Source organism: Myotis yumanensis, unplaced genomic scaffold (genome assembly GCF_028538775.1).
Source record: "Myotis yumanensis isolate MYYU_CA2020_CCGP unplaced genomic scaffold, mMyoYum1.0.hap1 SCAF_13, whole genome shotgun sequence".
NCBI classification, from domain to species: domain Eukaryota; kingdom Metazoa; phylum Chordata; class Mammalia; order Chiroptera; family Vespertilionidae; genus Myotis; species Myotis yumanensis.
The window spans coordinates 51,988,277-52,013,222 of NW_027223764.1; the positions used below are offsets into that span (position 1 = coordinate 51,988,277).

Here is a 24,946-nt window from a genome sequence, read left to right on the forward strand (position 1 = left end):
TCAGAACAGCTTAGAGAATTGAATATCACCTTTTCAGTTATGTGGCAGAACCCACTATGGTTTGAATGAGGACTCTGTATTGATCAGAACATTCATGGGACTTTTTCTAACCAAATGATTGTGCTTATGAGTGAAGAGATAGCTGGAAAGCTTGGCATAAGATTCAGGTAAAGGGAGACTTAAAGCATCTGTGCCAGGAGAAGATAATACAGCTAAGAAAATACTCAATTTCAGCTTTCTGAAATTTGGGGCATTATAGCAGCAGATGCTGCTGTCGCCTTCCAAATATCTATTAGAAAGCATTTTATGGAACAAATAGAGTTCACTTTGACGGATTACTGACTGATGATTATTCTTCAATAAGCTGTTTAATGTTAATTCATGAAGGACTGCTAAAAATTCAAAGAAGATTCTCTACTTGAAAAAGCAGACCAACCAGCAGGAATTCAAGATTATGAGAATAATGTCAAGATACTACACACATGCACAGACACACAATGTAAAGATGATAACACAATAATCGTAAGAAGAATTGCATATACTTTGGTATAACAGCATATAAATACTTAGTTTCTAGAAAAAAAAGATGTCTATTCATAAACAATATAAATCTAAAGTTATCATTAAATGAATTAGAGGCCCACTGCACAGAATTTGTGCACTAGGGGGAGTTGTCCCTCAGCCCAGCCTGCACCCTCTCCAATCTGGGACCCCTCGGGGGATATCTGACTGCTGGTTGAGGCCTGATCCCACACGGATAGTGCCTCAACCGGCAGTCGGACATCCCTAACAATCTGGGACTGCTGGCTCCCAACCACTTGACTGCCTGCCTGCCTGAATGCCCCTAACTGCTTCTTCCTGCCAGCCTGATCACCCTCTAACCACTCCCCGGCCAGCCTGATCAGAGCCTAACTGCTCCCCTGCTTGCCCGATTGCCCCCAACTGCCCTCTCCTGCAGGCCTGGTAGCCCCTAACTGCCCTCCCCTGCCAGCCATCTGTGGTGGCCATCTTTGACCACATGGGGGCGGCCATCTTGTGTGAGGGTGTGATGGTTAATTTGCCTATTACTCTTTATTATATAAGATTCTGCAGTTTGTTTTTTGGGTGAGAAGTTCAAATACAACCAAATAGAACATAACAAATGCAAGCCTACTATGTCTGAGAGACTGCTGTGGTACCAATTAAGATTATCTTCAGCTGCAAATAACAGAACACCCACTTAAACAATCAAATCATTAAGTTCAGTTTTTATTTGTCTGCCGTGATGAAAAATGCAGAGGTGTGGGAAGTGTAGGGCTGGTACAGCTTGACAGACTGCCATCAACATTCGGACCCTTAAGTAATTCTCATCACCCAGGTGAGCATGTGGCTTCTATCTCCAGTCAGGCTGCCTCATAACTGTAGGATGGCTATACTGTCCACTCTCCAGGTGAAAGTGGAGGAGGGAACCTAGCGAATGCCTAATTCTTTATCAATAGATCAATAAAATTGGTTTCCTTACAAAGAGCTTTGCTGAAAGTCAAACCAAGAATTTGTCTATTCCAATGCTATAAAACAGAACTATGCCACATGGCCATCCTAAATGGTACAAGGAAGGCTGAAAAATGGAGACATTTTGCTGAGTACATTGACACTTTGAAAAGATTGTGGTAGAGAAGAGAATGGATAGTAAGTAGGCAAAAAACAATGCCTACAAAATTAGATATATTATCTCATTTAATCATTTCATAAACCATGCCTGTTTTATTTCTTACATAGATGATGACATTGAAGCATAGAAAGATTAAGTAACTTACCTAAGGTCGCAGATGGTTACTGAAATAAAAAACAGAATTAAAGTTCATATAATGAAATGCTAATATTTTTCTACCATACCATATTTGTTTAGGTACCAGAAAAAAATATATTCCTTATAAAGTCAATTTTTATAAGGAAAATATGTATATAATTTTCTTTATAAAAAAAAAACCTTTTTAGGACACAGGCAATATCTTCAACATTTTTTTTTTGTTTCTATCAGTCAAACCCCCAGTCCTTAGTACAAGGTTTTGATTAGAAGAAACCCAGAGTTGGGTAATTCAGAGAATTTGGGAGAGAGATTTTAAAATCATTATAATACCTGCACAAGTCTTCATAGAACATGTTATAGGGAATGCACTAAGCAAATATTTGCCAAAGGTTGAAATAAATAATTAAAATGAAATTTCATATATATATATATATATATATATATATATATATACATACATATATGTGAAAATAGCAGTAAAAAAAGAGAAGTACTATTAGAGTTGTGATTTAATTTGATATAAAGGTTACACAGAGCTGGAAAATATTAATGTATAAATTAGCTCTAGATCTGGATTTTACTGTGATGAATCTCATTCATTGACTCAAAAAATATTTCTTGAGCACTTACTTTGTACCAGCTATTGTTTTAAATGTCATACATTCAATGAATAAGAAAACAAACAGTTTGTTAAGGATTGACTAGTGTTTTTAAGATTTATACATTAAAGACCTAACCCTCAATTCTGAATCCCCTTCCCAGATTGTGACCTTGTTTGGAGATTAAGTTTTTACAGAGGTAATCAAGTTAAGATGAGGTCAGTAATGTGGGTCCTGATCAACTGTGACTAATGACCTTATAAAAAAGGGAAATTTGGACACCAATATGCACACAGAGAGAATATTGTATATTGATGAATGAAGAGATGGGGTGATGCATCCATAAGCCAAGGAACGCAGAAGATTGCCAGCAAACCCCCAAAAGCTAGCAGGGGGCATGGAGTACATTCTCCCTCACAGCCCTCAGAAGGAACCAATCCCTTTGACACCTTGATCTCCGTCTTCCAGCCTTGAGAACTGTGAGACAATAAGTTTATGTTGTTTAAGCCACCCAGGCTGTGGTACTTTGTTGTGGCAGCTCTAGCAAGTGAATGTGCAGTGGAGCCCCTCCCTCATAGAAATTGCACTCTCTCCTGGAGGAGAGAGGGAAAACTATCAAAGATACGTGATGATGCATACTTCACCCAGAAGTGTTTCCACAGTAGCCTTCTCCCAGATTTCTCTGCTTTCAACTCTCTCCCTGCCTGCAGCCTCTTCCCACACAGCAGCAGAGAGATGTCTTCAAAGTCAGATCACATTATTCCTTTGTTCAAAAATCCCTCCTGTGGCTCCATGTCACTCAGAATAGAAGCCAAAGTCATCATTCAAATAAAAAATAGAACTATACCACTTGTTCCTCCATGAACTCTCTGACCATACGCTACCACCATCTCCCCTCTCCCTTACCGATTCCACCACCTTGACACCCTGACACCCAGAATCATTCTACTTCCTTGGAGCCATGGACCAGCTGCTCTTTCTGCCCTTAATGCTCCTCCTCCAAATATCAACACAACTCACCCCCTCACCACCTTTCACATTATGGCATATTCTCTCTCCACTTCCAATGACTCGCCCTGCTCATGTACAATCTGATGGAATGTACTCATTAATTACGCATTTATGAGAGATATTACATAAAACAGTACTTTAATCTCCCTCACCCTCCTTTTTTCACTCCTTATAAGTTATTACTATATGAAGTATGTGTTATCATGTATCTTTGGTAATTTACCCTCTCTGCTCCAGGCTAGGATGCACATTTCCATGAGGGAGGGGTCCCTGGAGCAGCAAGTGGGGCTGAATCCTTGATGTCTGATGTAGGTGGCATACTAAGCTAGGTGGAAAGTCTTCCAAGGTTGATAGCTACATGGTTTAATGAAATGAGACTCTTCCCATCTTGGGCAAGTCAGTCCACCTCTCTGAGTCTCAGTTTCCTCATCTGTAAAATATGAGTGTGCTATGAGGACAGTGAGAAGGATGTCATACAGAGTCTCAAGCACATCATTTGCAGATGGCCCTTTCAAGGGCTAATGTTGTGGACTCTATTCATTTGCCTTGCTAATAATGTCTAAATGATGTAAAATTAGAATTAAAAAAAATTATTCATACTCAGCTCTAACATCTTCACACCATTTTGAAAAGGTTATCCCACTAATGGAATGCCCAGTAGAGTTATTATTTCCATTCAAACATCTAGAAAATATATAAAGTTATGAAGACTATAGAAGAAGGTAGTGGGAAGATGAGGGTAAAAACTTCAAAGTACCTGGATTCAACTGAATTCCCAGCTAATTACAGGCATTATTAGATAATGGTTTCTTCCATTATTTTAATAAAGAAGCTTCCTTTGATTTTTCTACACTACTAAGAGTAATCTAGCTACTCTGGGGGAAGTCATTATGGCCAAAGGCTCTGCCAGTTAATTTCCATTTCTTTATTTCTATTAAATAAGAGAAGCTTACAGTAGTCCTTATGTTATTAACTGCTTAATGGATTTAGGAAGCAGGTAGAAAAAGAATTGTTCTTTGCATTTAAATGAGACAAATAACAGTCTCAGCTGATTATGCATTTAGGAAAAAAAAGTTTCATCCTACTGCTACATTTAAAGTGTGCAAAGTAATAAATTAATCCATTAGTTAGCTCAAATGTGCCCTTTGTCATGCTCATTATCAAGTATTCCCAGGTGTTCAGGGGTTTATAAATATAAATTGATGTGACTTTTAAGCTTGATAACAGAAATACCCAGCATAAAGATCATAGGCGATGAAACTATTCCCATACCAGTGCTTATAAAAATATGTTTCCCAATATTGGAATGTTTTATCTTGTCAGAATGAAACAATAAACCATAATTAACAATACAAACTATAGTGTTGCCATATTTCCTACCCAGTTTTCTCATTTTTCTTATCATTTTCCAAGCACAATGTTAAATATTAATTACCATGAATTTGTGCATTTAAACAAATACATGGATTTGATTCAGATACTTTTGTGTATACAGTCAACAAAAATGCTTTGAGCACCTACTACCTGCTAGATAGGGCGCATAGTCTGGAAGGAAGTGAGATTGCCAGACACATGAGCACAAGATAGAATTGAAAGAGCCAGGGATTCGTTCCTGGAAAGAACCGCTGTCTGGGAATTGTTTGATCTGAGTCTGAAAAGATGAGCAAGAGAAAGCAGCTCTTCCAAACGTCTGGAGCTCTAAAAAGCCTGTTGTGTTGAAGCACTTGCCTTCACTCCACGGATGGAGCTCAGGTGCGTGTGGAAAACAGGCAGGGATGTGGCAGGAGTGGAGAGCTGGACTGCCAGGGGTGGTTTCTTCTCGGCAACCCTAGTTCCTGTCAAGACCTTTTCTTTCCTTTTTTCAAAAAACAAGTAAGAACTTCTTACATGACTAGTCACCTATATGAAAGCCTCTGTTGACTGAGGGTTTAGAATGAAGAAAGAAAAGGCTTTACCTATTTCTTTCTTTCTTTTGTTTTTCTGCCCTTCAGGTGATTCACAAATCAATGGCAATTACACTATGTAACCCCAAATACAGAGTGTGTGTGTGTGTGTGTGTGTGTGTGTGTGTGTGTGTGTGTTAATGGACACCTACTTGAAATTCCCAGAAGATCTGGAAGGCTAAGGTGGCAAATATAGCTAAGAGTAAACATTATGGTTGTAAACATGATTTTTTTAAAGCTCACAACAATATACCTTCCAAGAGATTCAATGAACATTTACTTGTCTGCTGTCTGAGAGGCACTAGGGGAAGTGTAAGGGGGCTGTAGAAGAAGATTCTGGTTTACCTAAATAATTATGGTATAGACATATCCCCACTAGTTATAATTCAAGACATCATGGTCCTACAGCTAAATACAGATCGCATTATTATAAAAATGGAGCAGATAACATTATTTTAGGCATTCAGAGATGGCTTCAGGAGGAGGTGGGCCTTCAAAGACAGAATGAATTTGTAGGAAGAAGACTTGGAAATCCATCAAGAAAGATTTCAAAGCTAGTAGACTTGCTGGAATGAAAACAGGTATGGAGGAGTTTCTGTTCCTTGTTGGAATTGCGTCCAACACTGGGTTCAGCATTAGGCTAGTTGCAGTCCATTAGTCCATTGGGAGGGGAGCCAAGAGAGTGAGAACCAAGAGAGCCAGGAGCCAAGAGAGACATGTTCTTTATTTAGGGAATTAAATATCTCAAATCTTCCTGTATTTGCAGTGGCCACACCTACTCTGGCCAATGACCTGCTCCCAGGTGTGACTGACAGACAAATATCTTCCCTATTTCACCCAGACTTTACTGGGTATGTGTCTCTTCTCCCCATGTCCAGGCCCTTTCCCCTGTGATCTGCTCTGCAGGGAATAGACCACTGGCTTCCCTGGGGAGTGTTACACTGCGGCTTCCTGGCAGAGCTGCCCAAATGGCATGCCTATACCATTGGGCCTTCCCTTTGCTCCTTTCCTGTTATTAATAACTAGGTTAATTAGAATGGTATCTTTATAATATCAATGTCTTATGTCTCTCACTAGTTGATGAGCCCCATGAGTGCAAGGACCTTATAGCTCTTGTTCTCTGCTGTGTTGACTGGTAACTGAGAGGAAAGATTAACATCTTAGACATAGAGCTCTCTAAGATTCCTTTCAAGAGTCCTTTTCTTTCTTCTTCCTCTCCTCCTCCTCCTCCTCCTCCTCCTCCTCCTCCTCCTCCTCCTCTTCTTCTTCTTCTTCTTCTTCTTCTTCTTCTTCTTCTTCTTCTTCTTCTTCCTCTCCTCCCCCTCCTCCTCCTCCTCCTCCTCCTCCTCCTCCTCCTCCTCCTCCTCCTCCTCCTCCTCCTCCTCCTCCTCCTCCTCCTCCTCCTCTTCTTCTTCTTCTTCTTCTTCTTCTTCTTCTTCTTCTTCTTCTTCTTCTTCTTCTTCTTCTTCTTCTTCTTCTTCTTCTTCTGTTTTTTTTTTAGGATCCCCCCAGTGCCTTGTACCTGGGAATTCTTCATATATTTGTAAGGTTGACTGAAAGCTAAATTCTGGCTGCTAAATTTTTAGATAAAATTTATAAGTTTGCTTTGGCAATAAAAGAAGAAAGAAAACAGGTATGGAGGTACAGGGCCTACTAGGGGAAAGGTTGGCAGAACAGAATGCTGAGAGAGGTGAGCGAAACAGGCGATTTTTTTTTCATATTTTAAGTGATCCCCTGCAGGAAAACTTTAAATAATGAGCTACCTTTTGCATTGGAAGAATGATTTGTAATACAACACAAATAAATATCTTTTCATAAAACAAAATATAGCAAACAGAGCTGAGCAGGCATTGACAGTGGATAAGCCTGCCCTTCAGAGGCCACAGGTGCCGCCACTAAATAAAAGCCCCCCTGAAAGAGTAGTTACTAAAAGGATAAAGCAACAACTGTCAGGTCTGCCTTGTCTTGTCCTCCCCAATTTCTCGAGAGTGTCCCTCAAATTTCAGACATCACTCAAAAATAAGCTTCCAACTTGTATGCTTGTTTGGGGCCTTGATCCTGAAATAGCTACCCCAACCTATCATAAATTACACTATCTCTGCTGCTCCCACTTTCCTGAGTCTTAGCCTAAATGAGCCCTTTTCTGACTATGATCGTAACTGGCCTCCTAAAATGAATTCTCTGTGCTACTTTCTTGGCATGGATTTCCTTTCTTGCTTCATCATGAATAGGCTGTTGGTCAGCTCCATCAATGCATCTGGTGTTCCAGGTAAATACTTTGGGCAGCTGGTCCAGGACCAAGAATCGTGTACCTCACACAGGTCCTTGGGGCATCTTTCCCTTTGGTCCCTCTGTCTTTGGCAGGTGGGAAGCAGAAGTCTCCTTTTCGGGGGATCTCCATGTTACCAAAGCTGTGATCTCTGTTGAGAGGTGGGAAGTAGTTGTCTTTGTTCTTTGTTTAGTGGAGTGTCGTTCAGAGTAATTTTTCTTAAAATCTGTCCATCATCTTCTGAATTAGTATTCATTATGAAGACATTGCAATTTTGAATTCAGGAGTATGAGTAAAAACATAGTATTAAAACAATGTGTTAACAAAGGCTTTAAGTAATTAGTGTGCAAACTATACAAACAGATATAATGCTGATTGCCACATACTTTTTATCCTCTTTATTTAGTTTTGTTTTTTAGAAGACTTTCCCCTATTTTATTTCAATCCTTATGTCTATTAATCTTAATCTCTTCTGTATGTCTTCATGGATACTAAAATAGATTGAAGTTTAAAAGTTAGAATCAGTAAAAGTATACAAGATAGCTATTTAAAAGATTGCTTAAATAGTTTGAAACTAATAAGGGGTAAATCCTGAAATATCATGTATAATAATATTTTAATTACCATGGAAAATTTAATATTTTCCTTAGAATTGATAACTTGTTCAAGCAAATCTTAAATTACATACAGAAATCATGTGACAGCCCGGCCAGTGTGGCTCCATGGTTGAGCATTGACCCATGAACCAGAAGGTCACCAGTTCAATTCCTGGTTGGGGAGCATGCCTGGATTGTGGGCTCCATCCCCAGTAGGGGAGCACAAGAGGTGGCCACTTGATGTTCTTCTCATTGATGTTTCTCTCTCTCATCAATATTTCTATCTCTCTACCCCTCTCCCTTCCTCTCTAGCTAAAATCAAGAAAAACATTAAAAAATCATGTGACCATGTTTGACTTTCTCAGATATTAATCTGGTGATTTTGAACTCCAAAATTGTAGAGTCATGTAAATGGTAATTAAATATACTTTGACTTGGGAGCATTTTCTAAAAACATTTGTCAATATTCTTTTTTCAATATCGAAAGAGTTGTCACTAAAGGTGTCAGGTTACTTGGAATCCCTAAAAACTGAGGTGACAGAAAGCAGGCTGAATATGCTTTGAAGGAATACAGACCTCACATGTAGTGAGCAAGGGAGCTGACCAGATGACATTGACATTTTTTCCATTCAATGCATCTTTATCAAACAGCAACAAAATGTCCTACTGTGATAGGCTGGAGTGATAAATCAGTGGGCAAAAGAAACAACTTCCCGTCAGTCCTGGGATTTAAGATACTTTTCCACCCTAAGCATCTCGTTTTTTACAGAGGCTTATTGTCTACAGTTATTAAATGAGACTCAGTAGCACTGCTCTGCAGGCTAATTTTATAAATTACATGAAATAAAGTGTGTAGAAGTGCCTATTGAGAAAATATGAGAAGGGGAAAGTCAATAATATCTGACAAGATGCTGGGGAATGATTGTGAGTCTCTAGAGCAGTATCCCCTGTGCAGTCACCTATACAGATTTACTAGTATCTATCTATATATATATCTACACTAATAAAAGAGAAACATGCAAATTGGTGTCACTCCACTACTCTTCCCATTGGCTAATCAGGGTGATATGCAAATTAACTGCCAGCCAAGATGGCGGCCGGCAGCCAGGCAGCTTGAAGCGAACATGAGGCTTGCTTGCTTCAGTGACAGAGGAAGCCAATGTTCCCCGCCTGCCGCTGCTGGCCTCTGAACTTGCAGTTTGAAACATTGTTACAAATATAGAAGCTAAACAAAACCCCAGAAACCTGCTTTCAGCCAGCCGGGATCTCAGAGCTGGAGTTGAAACAGTGTTTCAATTATAGAACCCAAACAAACCAGATACCTGCTTTCAGCAGCCTAGGCCTAAGAGCTGGAGCCAAGCCTCAGAGCTAAAGCTGGCCCAGAATAAAAAAAGAGAAGAAAAAAAGGAGCAGTTGGGAGCTTCAGTCACCCACCAGCCTGAAAACAGCCCTCAGCCCCTCACCCAGACTGGCCAGGCACCCCAGTGGGGACCCCCACCCTGAAGGGGGTGTGACCAGCTGCAAACAGCCATCATCCCCTCATCCAGGCTGGCCAGGCACCCAAGTGAGAACCACCATCCTGATCCAGGACAACCTTCAGGGCAAATAAGCCAGCCCCCACCCATGCACCAGGCCTCTATTCTATATAGTAAAAGGGTAATATGCCTCCGGGCACCGGGAACAGCATGACGAGGGCAGCGCCCAAACCCCCTGATCTCCCTGCGTCTCTGTGTGTAACAGGGGGCGGGGTCACAACCTCCCTATCCGCCCTGTTCTGTGTGTGACAGGGGAAGGTGCCCCAACCCCCTGATCAGCCCTGCTCTGTGTGTGACAGCGTGTGGCGCCCCAACCCCCCCCCCCCTTCCATGGGCCCTGCTCTGTGTGTGATAGGGTGCGGCGCCCCAACCCCCCCCCCCCCCCCCCCCCCACGGGCCCTGCTCTGTGTGTGATGGGGTAGAGCCATAATCTCCCCATCAGCCCTGCCCTGAGTGTGACAGGGTGTGGCACCCCAACCCCCTGATCCACCCTGCTCTATGTGTGACAGGGGGTGGTACCCCAACTCCCCTATCGGCCCTACTCTGTGAGTGACAGGGGGTAGTTCCTCAACCCCCTGATCGGCCCTGCTCTGTGAGTGACAGGGTACGGAGCCCCAACCCCCTGATGAGCCCTGCTCTGTGAGTGACAGGGGGTGGTGCCGCAACCTCCCCATCGACCCTGCTTGAGTGTGACAGGGGGCGGTGCCCCAACCCCCCAATCGGCCCTACCCTGAGCGTGACAGGGTGGCATCACAACCTCCCAATCCGCCCTGCTCTGTGCATGACAGGGGGCAGAGTCCCAACTCCCCAATCGGCCCTGCTCTGAGCCCGACCAGGGGCTGCACCTAGGGATTGGGCCTGCCCTCTGCCACCTGGGAGCAGGCCTAAGCCAGCAGGTCGTTATTTCCTGAGGGGTCCCAGACTGTGAGAGGGCACAGGCCAAGCTGAGGGACCCCCCTCCCCCCCCCCCCCCGAGTGCACAAATTTTTGTGCACCAGGCCTCTAGTATGTATATAAAAGCCTAAGTGACCGAATGACGGGCTGACCAGTCACTATGACGTGCACTGACCACCAGGGTACAGATGCTCTATGCACAGGATCGGGCTCCCCACTATCTGAAATAAGCTTGCAGGGATCGGGCTTCCTCCTCTGGATCAGGCCTATGGGGATCAGGCAGAAACCAGCTGTTCGACATCCCCCAAGGGGTCCCAGATTGGAGGGTGCAGGCCAGGCTGAGGGACCCTACTGGTGTACTGGGCCTCTAGTTAGTTATAAAACTGAAGAAGCAGTGGATTTTTTGAATGAAGGATTCTTTTATATAATGGGAATTCTTATTTAGTTTTTTAATCAATGATTGTGAACATGGAATCACAGTTGAGCCTAATGTTCCAAGATGTTTTCATTGGAAAACTCTACAAGCTATTTAGGCAAGAGATATCTTTGAAGAGCAGCCTAAACAAGAGTCACTCCTAAACCTCTGCTGTGACCCTGTTTTGATATTCCATTTTACAGAGAAAAATGCCCATCTTGAGTTTGCACTGCACAAACTCATGGCACAGTCTCCAAGGCTGCCTACTTCTCCTTTGATGTAAATGAATATTCTTATTTACAGGATGAGAGAAGAATGTAAAGTAGAGGTGTGTCTTTTCTACAGAAACCAGTAACAGAGCTTTGGAGAAGAAAAACAAAGAGGCTAGGTTTTATAGCAAAGCCCATGGATAGGAGAATGGGACTGTTTGATTTTCTGGAAAAGTGGTTTTGCTTCTCCATGATTGATGACCTGTCTGGTGTGAGGCTGGCCACGGTAATAATGTCAGGGCTTACTATCAGCAGTAGAAAAAAACTGTCAGTTCTGATGTGATGGAGGAGAGAAGGGGATTGGGACTATAGAGCTGAAATGGACGGAGAGTCCTCGGATTTAGGCATGTGATGAAAGTTGATTTTGTGTAAAATTGATTTTAAATTTATTTTACACATACAGAGCAAAGACAAAAAACAACTAGAACAAAAAATTAACAGGAATTACTTCTAAGAAGTAGTAAGAAACGTATCAATTCTTCACTTACCAAATTTTATTCATGAGTATATATATGACTTTATAGAGAGGGAGATTTGTGAGAGAGAAACATCAATCAGTTGCCTCCTGCATGCACCTTGACCAGAGATTGAACCTGCTACATTTCGGTGTATGGGAGGATGCTACAATCAACTGCGCCACACCAGTCTTGGTAACATGTATAAATTTTTAAATCAAATGTATATGTGGTGATAAAATTATGTATTCAATGAGGCAATATATTTTAGTGGAGGAAGCTTGGAATTTAGAATCTAACTTGCATTCATATCGTAACTCTTGCACTAATAGCTGGAAAAATATTCCTGTTAATATTTCTCTCCTTGTAGGATAATCCTATAGACTTTAACACAGTGCCTAGAGAGAGACTTTACTGCTTGCCCTTCAGGAGTGAGCTCACTCTCTTGCTAGCTCTCCTTTCCTCCCTGTTGTGGGCCGTAAGGCCTCAGAGATTCAGGTCTGGCTGCTACTCTGTTTCCAGTTGACAAATTTTCTTCCCCCTAATGACAGTTATATACTCTGGTAGCTTGTAGTGAACCCTAGGCCCTAACCCCCTGATTCCTTATCCGTTTTGAAAGGTATATATTTTATGTTTAACAGATGGGGATTGTATATATTCTATGTGCAACCCACCTCACCATTCTTTAAACAGCATTCACTGTTTCTGTAAATGCTGACTCTGACTAATATGCAGCTTGGAGATAAACAACATATTTGTATAAGAATCCTAGGAACAAACTTCAGAAGATACAGATTCTGACCTTCAGTCATCATAGCTCTGAGAGATTTACTGACCTTCAACTGTTAAACCAGGGTGACATAAAATCAGGATGATTCACACCAAACCATCACTTGACCAGTTTCTAGGTCCCCATCAGAATGAACTGTTCTGGCTGCTCATAGGGAACTTTTACACCCCTCCCCTTCATTTCTTTGTTCTGTTCTCCCTTTCCCTCTTTTTATAAAAACCTCTGCCTGCACTGAAATGTTGAAATGGGCTTTGCTACAAGAGTCTTCTATTTCCTCAGGTTACCAGCACTTGAATAAACCTCTTTGCTTTTTCACCAGCCCCTGTCTCACGAGTTTGGTAGGTAGCAGAACCTTGGGTTTTGGTTGCATATAGATCCGTGTATTTATTCCAGAATAAAGCTTCCCTCAACAATCACATCCAGGTCTTCCATCAGCCTTTGTTCCCCTCCTACTCAGAAATCTAAGAGTGTATCCAAGCCTTTCCTAGTTTGCCTGGCTTGTTATAATGAACTTGGACATACATGACAATGTCTTGATATATGAACCTGATCACTTTGTCCATGATCTTACCTGGGAGCAAGCAGAATACACAGACCCACTGTTGAAGTATGAGACAATTACATCTCTTAACAATGATTCTAGGAAAAACTAGGGCAGTGGTTGGCAAACTCATTAGTCAACAGAGCCAAATATCAACAGTACAACAATTGAAATTTCCTTTGAGAGGCAAATTTTTTAAAACTTAAACTATATAGGTAGGTACATTGTTATTAACTTAATTAAGGTACTCCTAAGGCTTAGGAAGAGACACACTCAAGGGGTCAAAGAGCCACATGTGGCTCGCGAGCCATAGTTTGCCGACCACGGAACTAGGGCATACTCAGCTCAGGTGTTAGGGATCAGCAAACATTCAAGAATCAACTTATCATCTTCGTAACTCCAATTTTGACTTCTCAGTTTTGGACTACCTCTTTCTAAAGTGTTATTATTGAAAAGCGCTTGACAAGGATCTGTTGGTGGAATCTACAGAGGGGCAGATTTCATGGCAGTTATAAAGATAACCGTTTATAGCAGCGATATTTTACAGTTGAGTGGCTGGTTTCCTCCACCCTTATCTGGCATGTATTTCCTAGAGTGGGTACCTTAGATCACTAGGTCCACAGGGGCTTCATGCCAAGGTGGTTTCTTACATCAGTCTGGGAAATAAAGCTACTGAACCCCCTCCAGGAGAGCCTTGGCACACATATGAAGGCCTTTGGGGACTCTTGCTGTGGAGAAGCCTGTTGAACTTTAAGCCAGTATTCTAAATTTCTCAAGCACTGAATAATATTTTATGTAACATGCTTTTCCACATTCCATGAAACTAGGGTTTAAATACCACATTTTGGACTGTTCTATGATAGAATTGCCTTGTTCAGTTACTTTTAATATAGGAATGACACTGGAACTCGCATTCATGTCTCATTGTCCCAATGCCTCTTGCAGTGAGTTCTTCGTCAAAGGTTGGATCACAACCTGTCTCCTCCCGCCCTAAGATTGGAATCAAATCAAGTATTGTTTTTGTTACTGGTCTTTACCCTGCTCCCTTTCCTGCTCCCCTCTTCCTCCGCCCCTTCCCCCCCCAGAAAACTGTTGGTCACCCCCGAATGTCTGTCTAGCCTGTGAACAAGAGGCTTTGAATTGCTCACACACGAGTCAGGACACTTTGGAAATGTGTGGGCCTTGAATTTCCAAGAGTTTTTGACTTTACAGAATATTAAGTAAAAAAAAAAAAAAACTGAGGTCACCTACCTAGACCACAAATCTTGTGAATGTTTAAGGTATGCAGCAGAGTTGCTGGCATTTGTTAAATATATTGCCAATTTTAAGATCCTTTGCTTCAGAGTTTGGCAAACATTCAGACAGAACTCTGTATATCCCTTGGTACACATACAAGCAAACAACTTCAAATAGGCCAACCTTAGTATAAAGAAATCTTACTAATAATCAATGAAGAAATATTAATGAATTGCCAATTTGGTTCCTTGGAGAGAGGAAACCCTCCTATACCTAAGGTGTGTCCTAGCTGGTTTTGCTCAGTGGTTAGAGTGTCAGCCCATGGACTGCAGGGTCTCAGGTTCCATTCCAGTCAAGGGCACATACCTTTGTTGTAGGCTCGATCCCCAGCACCAATCAGGGTATGTGTAGGAGGCAACCAATTGATGTATATCTCTCACATTGCTGTTTCTCTCTCTTTTTTTTTTTAAATTTTTTATTGATTTTTTTATAGAGAGGAAGGGAGAGAGATAGAGTTAGAAACATCGATGAGAGAGAAACATCGATCAGCTGCCTCCTGCACATCTCCTACTGGGGATGTGCCCGCAACCAAGGTACATGCCCTTGACCGGAATCGAACCTGGGACCTTTCAGTCCGCAGGCCGACGCTCTATCCACCGAGCCAAACCGGTTTCGGCTGCTGTTTCTCTCTTTCCGTCTCCCCCATTCCCTTTCACTCTCTCTAAAAATCAATAGAGCCCTAGCCAGTTTGGCCTCATGGATAGAGAGTCTGCCTGCAAACTGAAGGGTCCCAGGTTCGATTCCGGTCAAGGGCACATGGCTGGGTTGTGGGTAGGAGGCCTGCAGAAGGCAAGCCGATTAATGATACTCTCTCATCATTGATGTTTCTCTCTCTCTTTCTCTCCCTCTTCCTCCCTCTCTGAAATCAATAAATGTATTTTTAAAAATCAATGGAAAAATATCCTCGGGTGAGAGTTAACAACAACAACAAAATGTAAGGTAAACAGGACAATAAGTGGTGCTTGTACAGTGCCTGAAAACAATTTGTTCTCTTAGTGGATTAAATAACTCTTCCCTGGGCATCTGATTACCTGATAATTTTGTAAAAACTAGGTTTTCTTCATAGAGAGGGTCAATGTATGCCTTGAGTATAAAAGGTGGCTAAAGTTCAAACTGCTTAAGTTCAATTGTGTTTCTACCACTTACCAGCAATGTGGTTTCCTCCACATGTCCCAAATTAAGGGAAATTTCTTGAACTCTCTCTGCCTCTACTCCTCATCTATACAATGAGAATGATGACAATCTTATTCTCATAAGTTTCTGCAAGATAATATTTAAATCAGTTCCTAGGACAGAGTAAGTGCTCAGTAAATAGTAGCCATTATTATACAAAAAGAGTGTGAATATTCTAAAAAACTGTAACTTTTACATATAAAAGTTAATCAAACCATTAAAGACATGGAAATAATACACCCTAGTATGCACCATAAGGAAAATCAAATGTGTTTGCTTAAGTCCTGTACCTTCTCTTCCACCCCAGTATCTGTGCAGTTCTTGGCAGATGGTTTGTTGAGGAATGAATAAGTGGATAATTGGTTGATTAATTCTCACCATACACCTCTTGGTTTTCTCAGGCACCCTGGAATAGTTCCAGGAAAACTGTTTGCTTTAAGATATCGGTAATTAAGAGTTATGAGAAATACTGTGGTTTAGGTCCTATGTAACTCAGTTGACAAAATTAATTGCTTTTCTGTTGTGCTCTTCATGGATTTTTATTGATCCTTTTATATGAAACAAAGTCTATTAGTATCTTTAAATCTGTGATAAAGATTTGTGTTTAGCATTTTGAGAAAAGAATGGAAATGTCTGTGTGTGTGCACATGAGAGAAAGACAGATAGATTTTAATTGAGACCTAACATTTTATTTGTATGTTTCACTAGTGACAAAAATGTTGTTATAAAAATTAAGAATTTCCCTTTAAAACCCAAGGATACAAATGCCACCTTGCTTCATAGTATTTCTGAGCGTTATAACTATATTGATTAGGTGTAACTTTTCTACTATGTTAAAAGAAAATAGATTTCTTTTTCCTTAAGAATTCTACATAAACCTTTAAGTATTTGAATAATTTTCAAAATCTGATTTCTTCAATCTTAAAATATTGAGATTGCCCTCAAATTCATCAAACATGCCACCCACTTCTTAGTGCAATCTCCAGACTCACAGAGCTTGATTCTCCATATCTCCTATCACACAGATGTGAAAGATATTCCATGTTTATGGGTTGGAAGGATAAATATATTAAGATGGCCATATTACCTAAAGCAATATGCAGATTTAGTGCAATCCCCGTTAAAATTCCAATGGCAACTTTTTTGTATTCAGGTTAATATTTTTTATTGAGGCAAAAATTCACATAACATAAAATTCACCATTATAATCATTTTAAAGAACATAGTACAGGGCTTTAGTATACGCACATTGTTGTGCAACCATCATCATTATCTAATTCCAGAACACTTTCATCACTCCAAAAAGAAACCCTGCCCCACTGAGCAGTCCCTCTCCATTTGTCCCTTCCGCCACCCCTGTGCCCCGCTGGCAACCATTAATCTGCTTTCCTTGTCTATAAATTTGCTTCTTCTGGACATTTAATATAAATGGAATTATACCACATGTGTCCTTTTATGCATCTTGCTTTTCAGTATGATGCTTTCAAAGTCCATGCATGTAGCAAATATCAGTATGTCATACATTTTTATGCCAAATCACTTCCAATTATATGGATAATATCATATTTTGTTTCTCCTTTCATAAGTGAACACATGTATTGTCTCCACTTATTGATTATTACAATTAATGCTGCTGTGGTGTACAAGTATCTGTTTGTGTCCTTCTTGTCCTGCTGTTTTTATTGAATTTAAAAAATGTGTGTGTGTGTGTGTGTGTGTGTGTGTGTGTGTGTGTTTCTGCTTAATCCCCTCACTGCCTTTAATTTTTAAAGAAATAGAACAAAATATCATGAGATTTGGCCCTGGCCGGGTAGCTCAGTTGATTAAAGTGTCATCCTGATATGCCGAGGTTGTGGTTTTGATGCAGTCTGGGCACGTATAGGAATCAACTAATGAATGCATAAATAAGTGAAACAAAAACAAACAAACAGTGGTCTCTCTCTCTCTCTCTCTCTCTCTTCCTTTCTCTCTCTTTATAATCAATAAATATAAATTTAAAAAAAATTATATTATCAAATTGGTATGGAATCACAAACCCAGAATAGCCAAAGCAATCCTGAGAAAAAAGAACAAAGTTGGAGGTATCACACTCCTGACTTCAAATTATAGGACAGAGCTACAATAATAAAAACGACATAGTATTGACGGAAAACAGACACAGACCAATGGAACAGAATTTAGAGCCCAGAAATAAAACCACATGTATCTGGGCAAATGATTTTTGACAAAGAAGTAAAAAATATACAATGGAGAAAAGAAAGCCTCTTCAATAAATGGTGCTGGGGAAATTGGAAAGCTACATGAAAAAGAATGAAACTAGGTTACTGTTTGCCCCTTATACAAAAATTAATTCAAAATGAATCAAAGATCTAAATATAAGAGCTGAAACAGGAAGTTACATAGGAGAAAACATAGGTACTAAGTTTATGGTCCTTGGTCTTAGAGATAGTTTTATCTTCCCACTGGCAAGGGAAGTATAGGGAAGTATAAATGAATGAGACTATATCGAACTAAAATGCTTCTGCACAGCAAAAGAAACTGCCAACAAAACAAAAAGGGAACCAATCGAATTGGAGATGATATTTGCAAACAACATCTTTGGCAAGGGATTAATATACAAAATATATAAAGAACTCATACAACTCAACACTAAACAAACAATCCAATAAGAAAAATAGGCAGAGAGCCTGAACAAATACCTATCTTAGGAAGATATACAAATAGCCAACAGATACGTGAAAAGATGCTCAACTATACTAGCTATTAGGGAAATGCAAATCAAAACGACAATGAGATATCACCTCACAGCTGTTAGAGTAGCTATTATCAACAACACAAGTAATAACAAGTGTTGGAGAGGTTGTGGAGAAAAGGGAGCCCTTATTCATTCATGCAGATGGGAATGCAAACTCGTACAGCCACTATGGAAAACAGTATGGAGGCTCCTCAAAAAATCAAGAATGAAGCTTCTGCCCTGGCTGAGTGGCTCAGTTGGTTGAGCATGGTCCCAGGCACTGAAAAGTTGCCAGTTCAATTCCTGGTCAGGGCACATGCCCAGGTTTTTGGCTTAATCCCCCCAGGAGGTAGTGTGCAGGAGGCAGCCGATTAATGTTCCCCTCCCACATTCATCTTTCTTGATCTCTCCCTCTCCCTTCTTCTCTCTCTAAAAATAAATTTAAAATATTTTTTTAAAAGAATGAAGATTCTTATTCACATTAGAACTGAAACATAAGCTTGCCAACTTTTCTACAATCTCCATTTTTTCACAGAGCACTTTAGGCCCCTCCATCTAATATACATTTTTTGGTTTTCCACTATAGCACTGTTACTAACAATTACCAAAGCCTTTTCTCTGTGAGCTCCCACTGATTTCTGAATTACTGGAGAACAAAAATCTTGTCTTTTCATGAAAGTGTGCTAAATATCTATCAGTATATATTAAGCAGTCAAAATAAAAGGCATGTAAAGAAAGTAATATATCTACTTTTAAAAATTCCATTACCATCTTTTTTGTATGAGTCATTCTCAATTAAAATAGGTACTAGTCAATGAAAACAATGAACTATATACAGGCAAATTCATAGAGACAGAGAGTAGTAGATTAGAAATGGCCAGAGGCTGCAGAAAGGGAAAAATACAAAATTATTGCTCAGTGGGCACAGTTTCTCTTTGGGGTTATGGAAGAGTTTTGGAAATATAGTGGTGATATTTGCCCACATTGTGAATGCAATTAATGACGCTGAACTGTACACTTAAAATGGTTAAGATGACAATTTTTAGTCTCTATATATTTTACCACAATGAAATTAAAAATGAATTATTTACAAATAGGAAACACGCTGAATTATTCAAGATAACTAAATACATATTTTCTAAAAAGGAAAACTGCTTTGCTAAATAAAGAATTCATAAAAAGGAGATCAGTAGTCAGTCTTAGAAACAAATACAATGGTAGCCACACTTTTTTCATTTATTCTCATTTATGTAACTTATTGCTGCAACAGAAATGATCATTAATGAAATGAATTTAAAAAGTGAATGAGTGGAAGGGTAACCAGGCTGTGCAGTGAGAAGAGCCTCCAATCTTTACTGAGACAGGAGGGAGTCCGGGGAAACTGAGGCCAGGGCAGCAGCTGCAAGGTGACCGTGATGGTGGCGGCGGCGGTGGGAGAGGTAAAAGAGATGAGGATGTCCTTGGGGAGGAGACTTCTCAGCAGATGTGGATTCTGGGCCTGGAAGGGAGCTGGCAGCAGCCTGCGGGGAGATACGGGGAATGAGAGGCTGAGACAGAGAAGTGAGAGGCACACCTGGAGGAAGGAACAGAGATGGGTGGAGGAAGACTGAGAGAGGGACTGAGGCCCAGAGGGGGACAGACACCTGGAGAGTGGCCAGAGATGGAGACAGAAGTGAAAGGAATCAAAGCCATGGCGTAGTAGACTAAGGAGACAAATAATAATAATAATAATAATAATAATAATAAAGATAATAATAAGTGAATGAGTGAATAATTGAATGATTAAATAAGGCACCATCTAGATCAGTGGTTCTCAACCTTCCTAATGCCATGACCCTTTAATACAGTTCCTCATGTTGTGGTGACCCCCGATTTCATTGTTACAAATTGAACATAATTAAAGCATAGTGATTAATCACAAAAACAATATGTAATTATAAATGTGTTTTCCGATGGTCTTAGGTGACCCCTGTGAAAGGGCTGTTCGACCCTCAAAGGGGTCTAGACCCACAGGTTTAGAACTGCTAATCTAGATGATTAGACATCTAAGGCCGAACACCTGGGCAGAGCTGGGCTCAGTTTATCACCCTGCTGATCACAGGCAGACATTAGCTGGTAAAACAGTGGGCAGCCCACATGTACATGGTACATAGTCATTCATTTTTGGTAGGAAGTGGCAGAGCTTAACAGTCAGAGGGCTTGGGGGTCAGATGGACTGGATTTGTGCCCTAGATCTACCTCATCTTTTGAGGCCAATGTAAGATTTTTTTAATCTTGCTGAAGTGCAGTTTTCTCATCTAACAAATAACAGGAAAAAATACAACATTATTGCTTTTTTGTGAAGGTGATCAGCACGTGGTGAAGGTCAATCATATAAAAGTTCTCTACTTATAGCAGAGAGTACAATAAGTATATGTTAAACAAGTAGTCATTCTAATAATAAAAGGGTAATATGCAAATTGACCCTAATGGTGGAACTACCAGAATGCCCGGTCACTATGATGCATACTGAGCACCAGGGGGCAGACGCTTTATGCAGGAGCTGCCCCCTGGTGGTCATTGCGCTCCCACAGGGGGAGCTCCGCTCAGCCACAAGCCGAGCTGAAGGTTGTGAGCACAGTGGCGGTGGCAGGAGCCTCTCCTGCCCCCTTGGCAGTGCTAAGGATGTCCTACTGTGAGAGGGTGCAGATTGGGCTGAGGGACCCCCCCCCAAGTGCATGAATTTTTGTGCACCGGGCCTCTAGTTTTACATAAAATACCATGATTTCTAAAAATCAATTTAATACCAGATATTTTTTGTATGAACATTTCTTTCTTGCTTGAGGCCTAACTTTATACTTCGCATACTTGGTAACAGATGCAATATTATTCCACCTAAAGTTTCAGGCTTTGGGGAAATACCAATCATGTTCAGAGCACCCCTTATTGTGAGCAATTGTAAATTATCTTTCCCCAAAAATTATGCAGTTAAAATTGAGACACATTTTTTCCCCTTAAAATGGGAGTCTGATACACATTGATTTCCATGTGGAATTTTTTCTAATCATCGTTTCTTTTTCTGTTTCCCTTTCTTACATGCTGACTTCTGTGTAGCAGACCACTTGGGGATTGAATTCATGGGTAAGAATAAACATTTGCTTCTTAAAAATCTGGGAAAATGTGAAGTTTGAAATGTTTTTGTTCTCCTTTACCATCTAATTATACTTGAAATGTTTCATTATCAGATGCTATTAGTAGAAAAAATGTTTTGTCTATTTTTCACTAAGTAATGGCTCAAAATGAAAGGCTTAACTACTTATTGGGAAGTCAATTTAATGTTAAGTGCAGCTCTGGAATCCTACAGAAGTTAGATTTGGCTCCTGGCTTTGATTGTTTGCTCTAATTCTCAATTTTCTTATCCGTAAAATAAGGATAATAATCGTTCCTCTTTTACTGCATGTATAAATTGCTTAGCACAATGTTTACAAGATGGCAAACACTCAATAAAAGATAGAGAATAGCTGTGATGGTTTAAAAATGTCACTTTTGTTATTTTCTGCTCTAATTCCTTTTCCTTTCACATGATGATTGCTTTGGATACAGTTTGGTACCAATCTTAATTGTGAGTATGGACTATAGAAACTTTTCATTTTACAAAATTAAAATATTTCTTTTGAAAGTACTTGCAGTGAATGGCGTGTTTTTAAAAGCATTAGAATGCCTTCCACGGGAATTATTCTCTATATCCATAGATAATTACATTAAGAATGGGTCACACTTTTCTGAGTCTAAATTAAAAATACAATGGATAAAAGGTTTTGCATGAGGTTGATATGCATCATGGTGCTGAAGTGGAAAGATCCTTAATAGTTGAAGTTAGTTAAATGGAGATGACCTAAATTTACTTCCAAACTCATAATTCTCTGCTTAATTGACGTTTGTTAAGCTTTCGATTTTCTCTTACATGGTAAGGATATGAATACTTGCTTCATACATAATATGTTTATTGTAATACATACATTTACTTGTATTCATTTATTCATTTACCTATTTATTCAGAAAATATTTATCTAGTGCTTTCTGTAAGTAAAAAAAAAAACAACAACAACTGCAAAATGCTAGAGATAAAATAATGAGTAAAAATGGACTAAAAAATCCTTGTTCAATGGGGCTTACAGTCTAGTAAATTTACAGATGATAATCAGGTAATAATACTGATAACTATAAAATTGCAAGTTTCTTAATACCAATGCCAAGCAAGATATAGGATAGAAATGATAGATATTTAAAACATGATATCAACAGGTAGTTGAGATAAATTGAGATTGCAGGTTAGAAAAAGGAAATTCCTAGGATGACTGCAGGGTTTATAGTTTTCATATTTAGATAAAATGTGGACCCATCTACTGAAAAACAATACTGGGAAAGGAACAAATTTATGAGAAATGTTTCCTAGATTAAGTTCAGAAATGTTGAGTTCTGGATGCCTTTGTTATATCTGGGAGATGTCAATTTAGTGGTTGTATTGCTGGAAGTTTTAGGGTTCATTAGTGATTAGTGATTGCATATTTAAATGGGAATTGAATCTCTCTGTTGTGTGATATTATTTATTAGTGCTCTATTATCTCAGTATTAGATTATAGAAAAAGCGGACAACACAGCTTAACTCCTGCAGGTTGGGATTTTTTAAATTGAGGTGATGAAAACTCCTAAGGACAATGAAATTGAGGATCATATTCAAATGAAGCTTTCTGGAATGTAAGGTGTGTGTGGAAAGAAGTGAAGAAAGGGTATTTTATCTCAATGGAATCAATTAGTAGTCATCATGGGAGTAATCAAAGAAGTTGTTGGCATGGAAAGGAAGTTGTAGTCATATGGGCTAGGAAGTACAGAAATTTATGGTCATGGTCAAGCAGTAGAGTATAAATTGTATGTTGAGAAGGTCACGTGATTGGTTTATACTTTCCTCATTTACTGATGATGGTAAGGATGAGCAGCAACGAGGTTCCAGCATCAACAGTCACTTTGAGGATGATGGGTACTGGCCATAGTGGATAGGGAAACTTGCCCCACTGGACTGTGGTGATTGCAGGCTTTGAGGATAGAGGCTTCAGTTCAGTTTATGTAGCACAGTGACTGCAGATGCAGGAGATAGCTCATGGGTGGTGGGTGGGGATGGGTAGCTTCAGATCCCACAAGTGGGTGGCCATGGTTATAGTAAACAGAAATTGCTACATCAATGTTGATTATCACTGCTGAAAGTGATAATTAACTTTTCCTTAGGACCTCTAGTCCTGAGGACACTGGCACCTTATAGCATAATAATTTGCTAAAGAATCAAGATATGTATTAAGAGGTCTATTAAAAATTTAAAATAGTGGACTAACCAGTTGGTAAAAAGTACAAAAAATATTATGTAGATCATCTATATGCAACTCAAGACTAAGAACATAGTGAATCTTGCTGTAAAGCCTTCTAGGTGATGGGTTCTGTGTGTGTGAATATTGACTCCAGCAGTAGAGATTGCCATGGAGGAAAGCGGATGGGCAACAAGTCGGAGTTGAAGGGAAGACATATGCATATAGATAATGGCGACTAATGAAGGATAGTTTGTAATGTTGAACAGGTTAGTAAATAAACTGTTTTTGCTGATCTCACTAGTTCTAGACACTATTTACCCTCACAGGTTGCTCTAACTGAATATGTAAAATTATTTTTGTTGCTTTGAAAACAAATATTTTCATATTTAACTTGAGATTTTAGAATTCACATAAATAAAAGTTCTTCCATTGAAGGTGACATCATCCCAGTAACAAGGCATCTCTAGGTATCAATTCAGTTGGGAAGCAGAGATGTCGGCATAGCTTAAATCATGAAGGTATATTGTGGTGCCAGAAAATAATCAGTGCCAGTTCTGCTTTAATGAGTTCTGAACACCTTTTCTCTCAACTTTATCATTCTTTCCGTGGGCAATGTTAATTTCATCTTTCCTTGAGTTGGAACATGGGTCACAAGGTGATAATCAGAAACACAGGTTCCTTCTTTCCAAGTCTTTGTTACCCAGGAGCCACATCTATGCTCACCCTCGTTGATCAGACTCAAAACCTGAATGCTTCGTACAAATTCGTTTTTATAGCAGGGAACTCCAAGTCATATGCTTCAAGAATATTACTATTATTTAACCAGCATACATTTATTGTACTATGTGCCAGATATATAAGATATTGAAGATACAGATATAAAACCCACATCTCTTTAAGTCTAAGGGCTCTGATCCTAAAAAAAAAAAGAGAAAGCTACATGTATTTGAGGTGATATAAGAGGTGCTATAAATAAAAATGACATAGGCGAAATATAATAAAGAAGCTAAGTGGGCTTGGGAAGTTCAGAGACAACCTCCCAGAGGAAGAAACATTTAAGCTGAGTACCAGCCAAAACAGATCAACTGTACCCAGTGATGCCAGAGTCCAGAGCTATACTTACTCATTCGCCTCCACTTGAGAGTGAGGTTTCTGCTTCAGTCTATCTGGTCTATGAGGTCTCTAGAGTCACTTCTTTCTACTAGAGAGATAATATCAGCTGCACTAAAAACACTTAACCAAAAAGTTTTCTGAATTGATTTATTAATTGTAAAGAATAACTATCCTATTGAATAAGC

The 24,946-nt window shown here is 39.8% G+C and overlaps 1 protein-coding gene across 4 annotated transcripts in view; it reads left to right on the forward strand.

The window, feature by feature from the left end:
- NRG3 (neuregulin 3) overlaps positions 1-24,946 on the forward strand; it is a 1,067,761-nt gene that overhangs the window by 922,583 nt on the left and 120,232 nt on the right. For 2 of the 4 annotated variants that reach the window (XM_070433103.1, XM_070433106.1), the window contains exon 4: positions 21,403-21,429. In XM_070433103.1, coding sequence (XP_070289204.1) covers positions 21,403-21,429 — 27 coding nt within the window. The remainder of the gene's footprint in view (positions 1-21,402; positions 21,430-24,946) is intronic. The other 2 variants (XM_070433104.1, XM_070433107.1) reach the window with 1 other exon arrangement.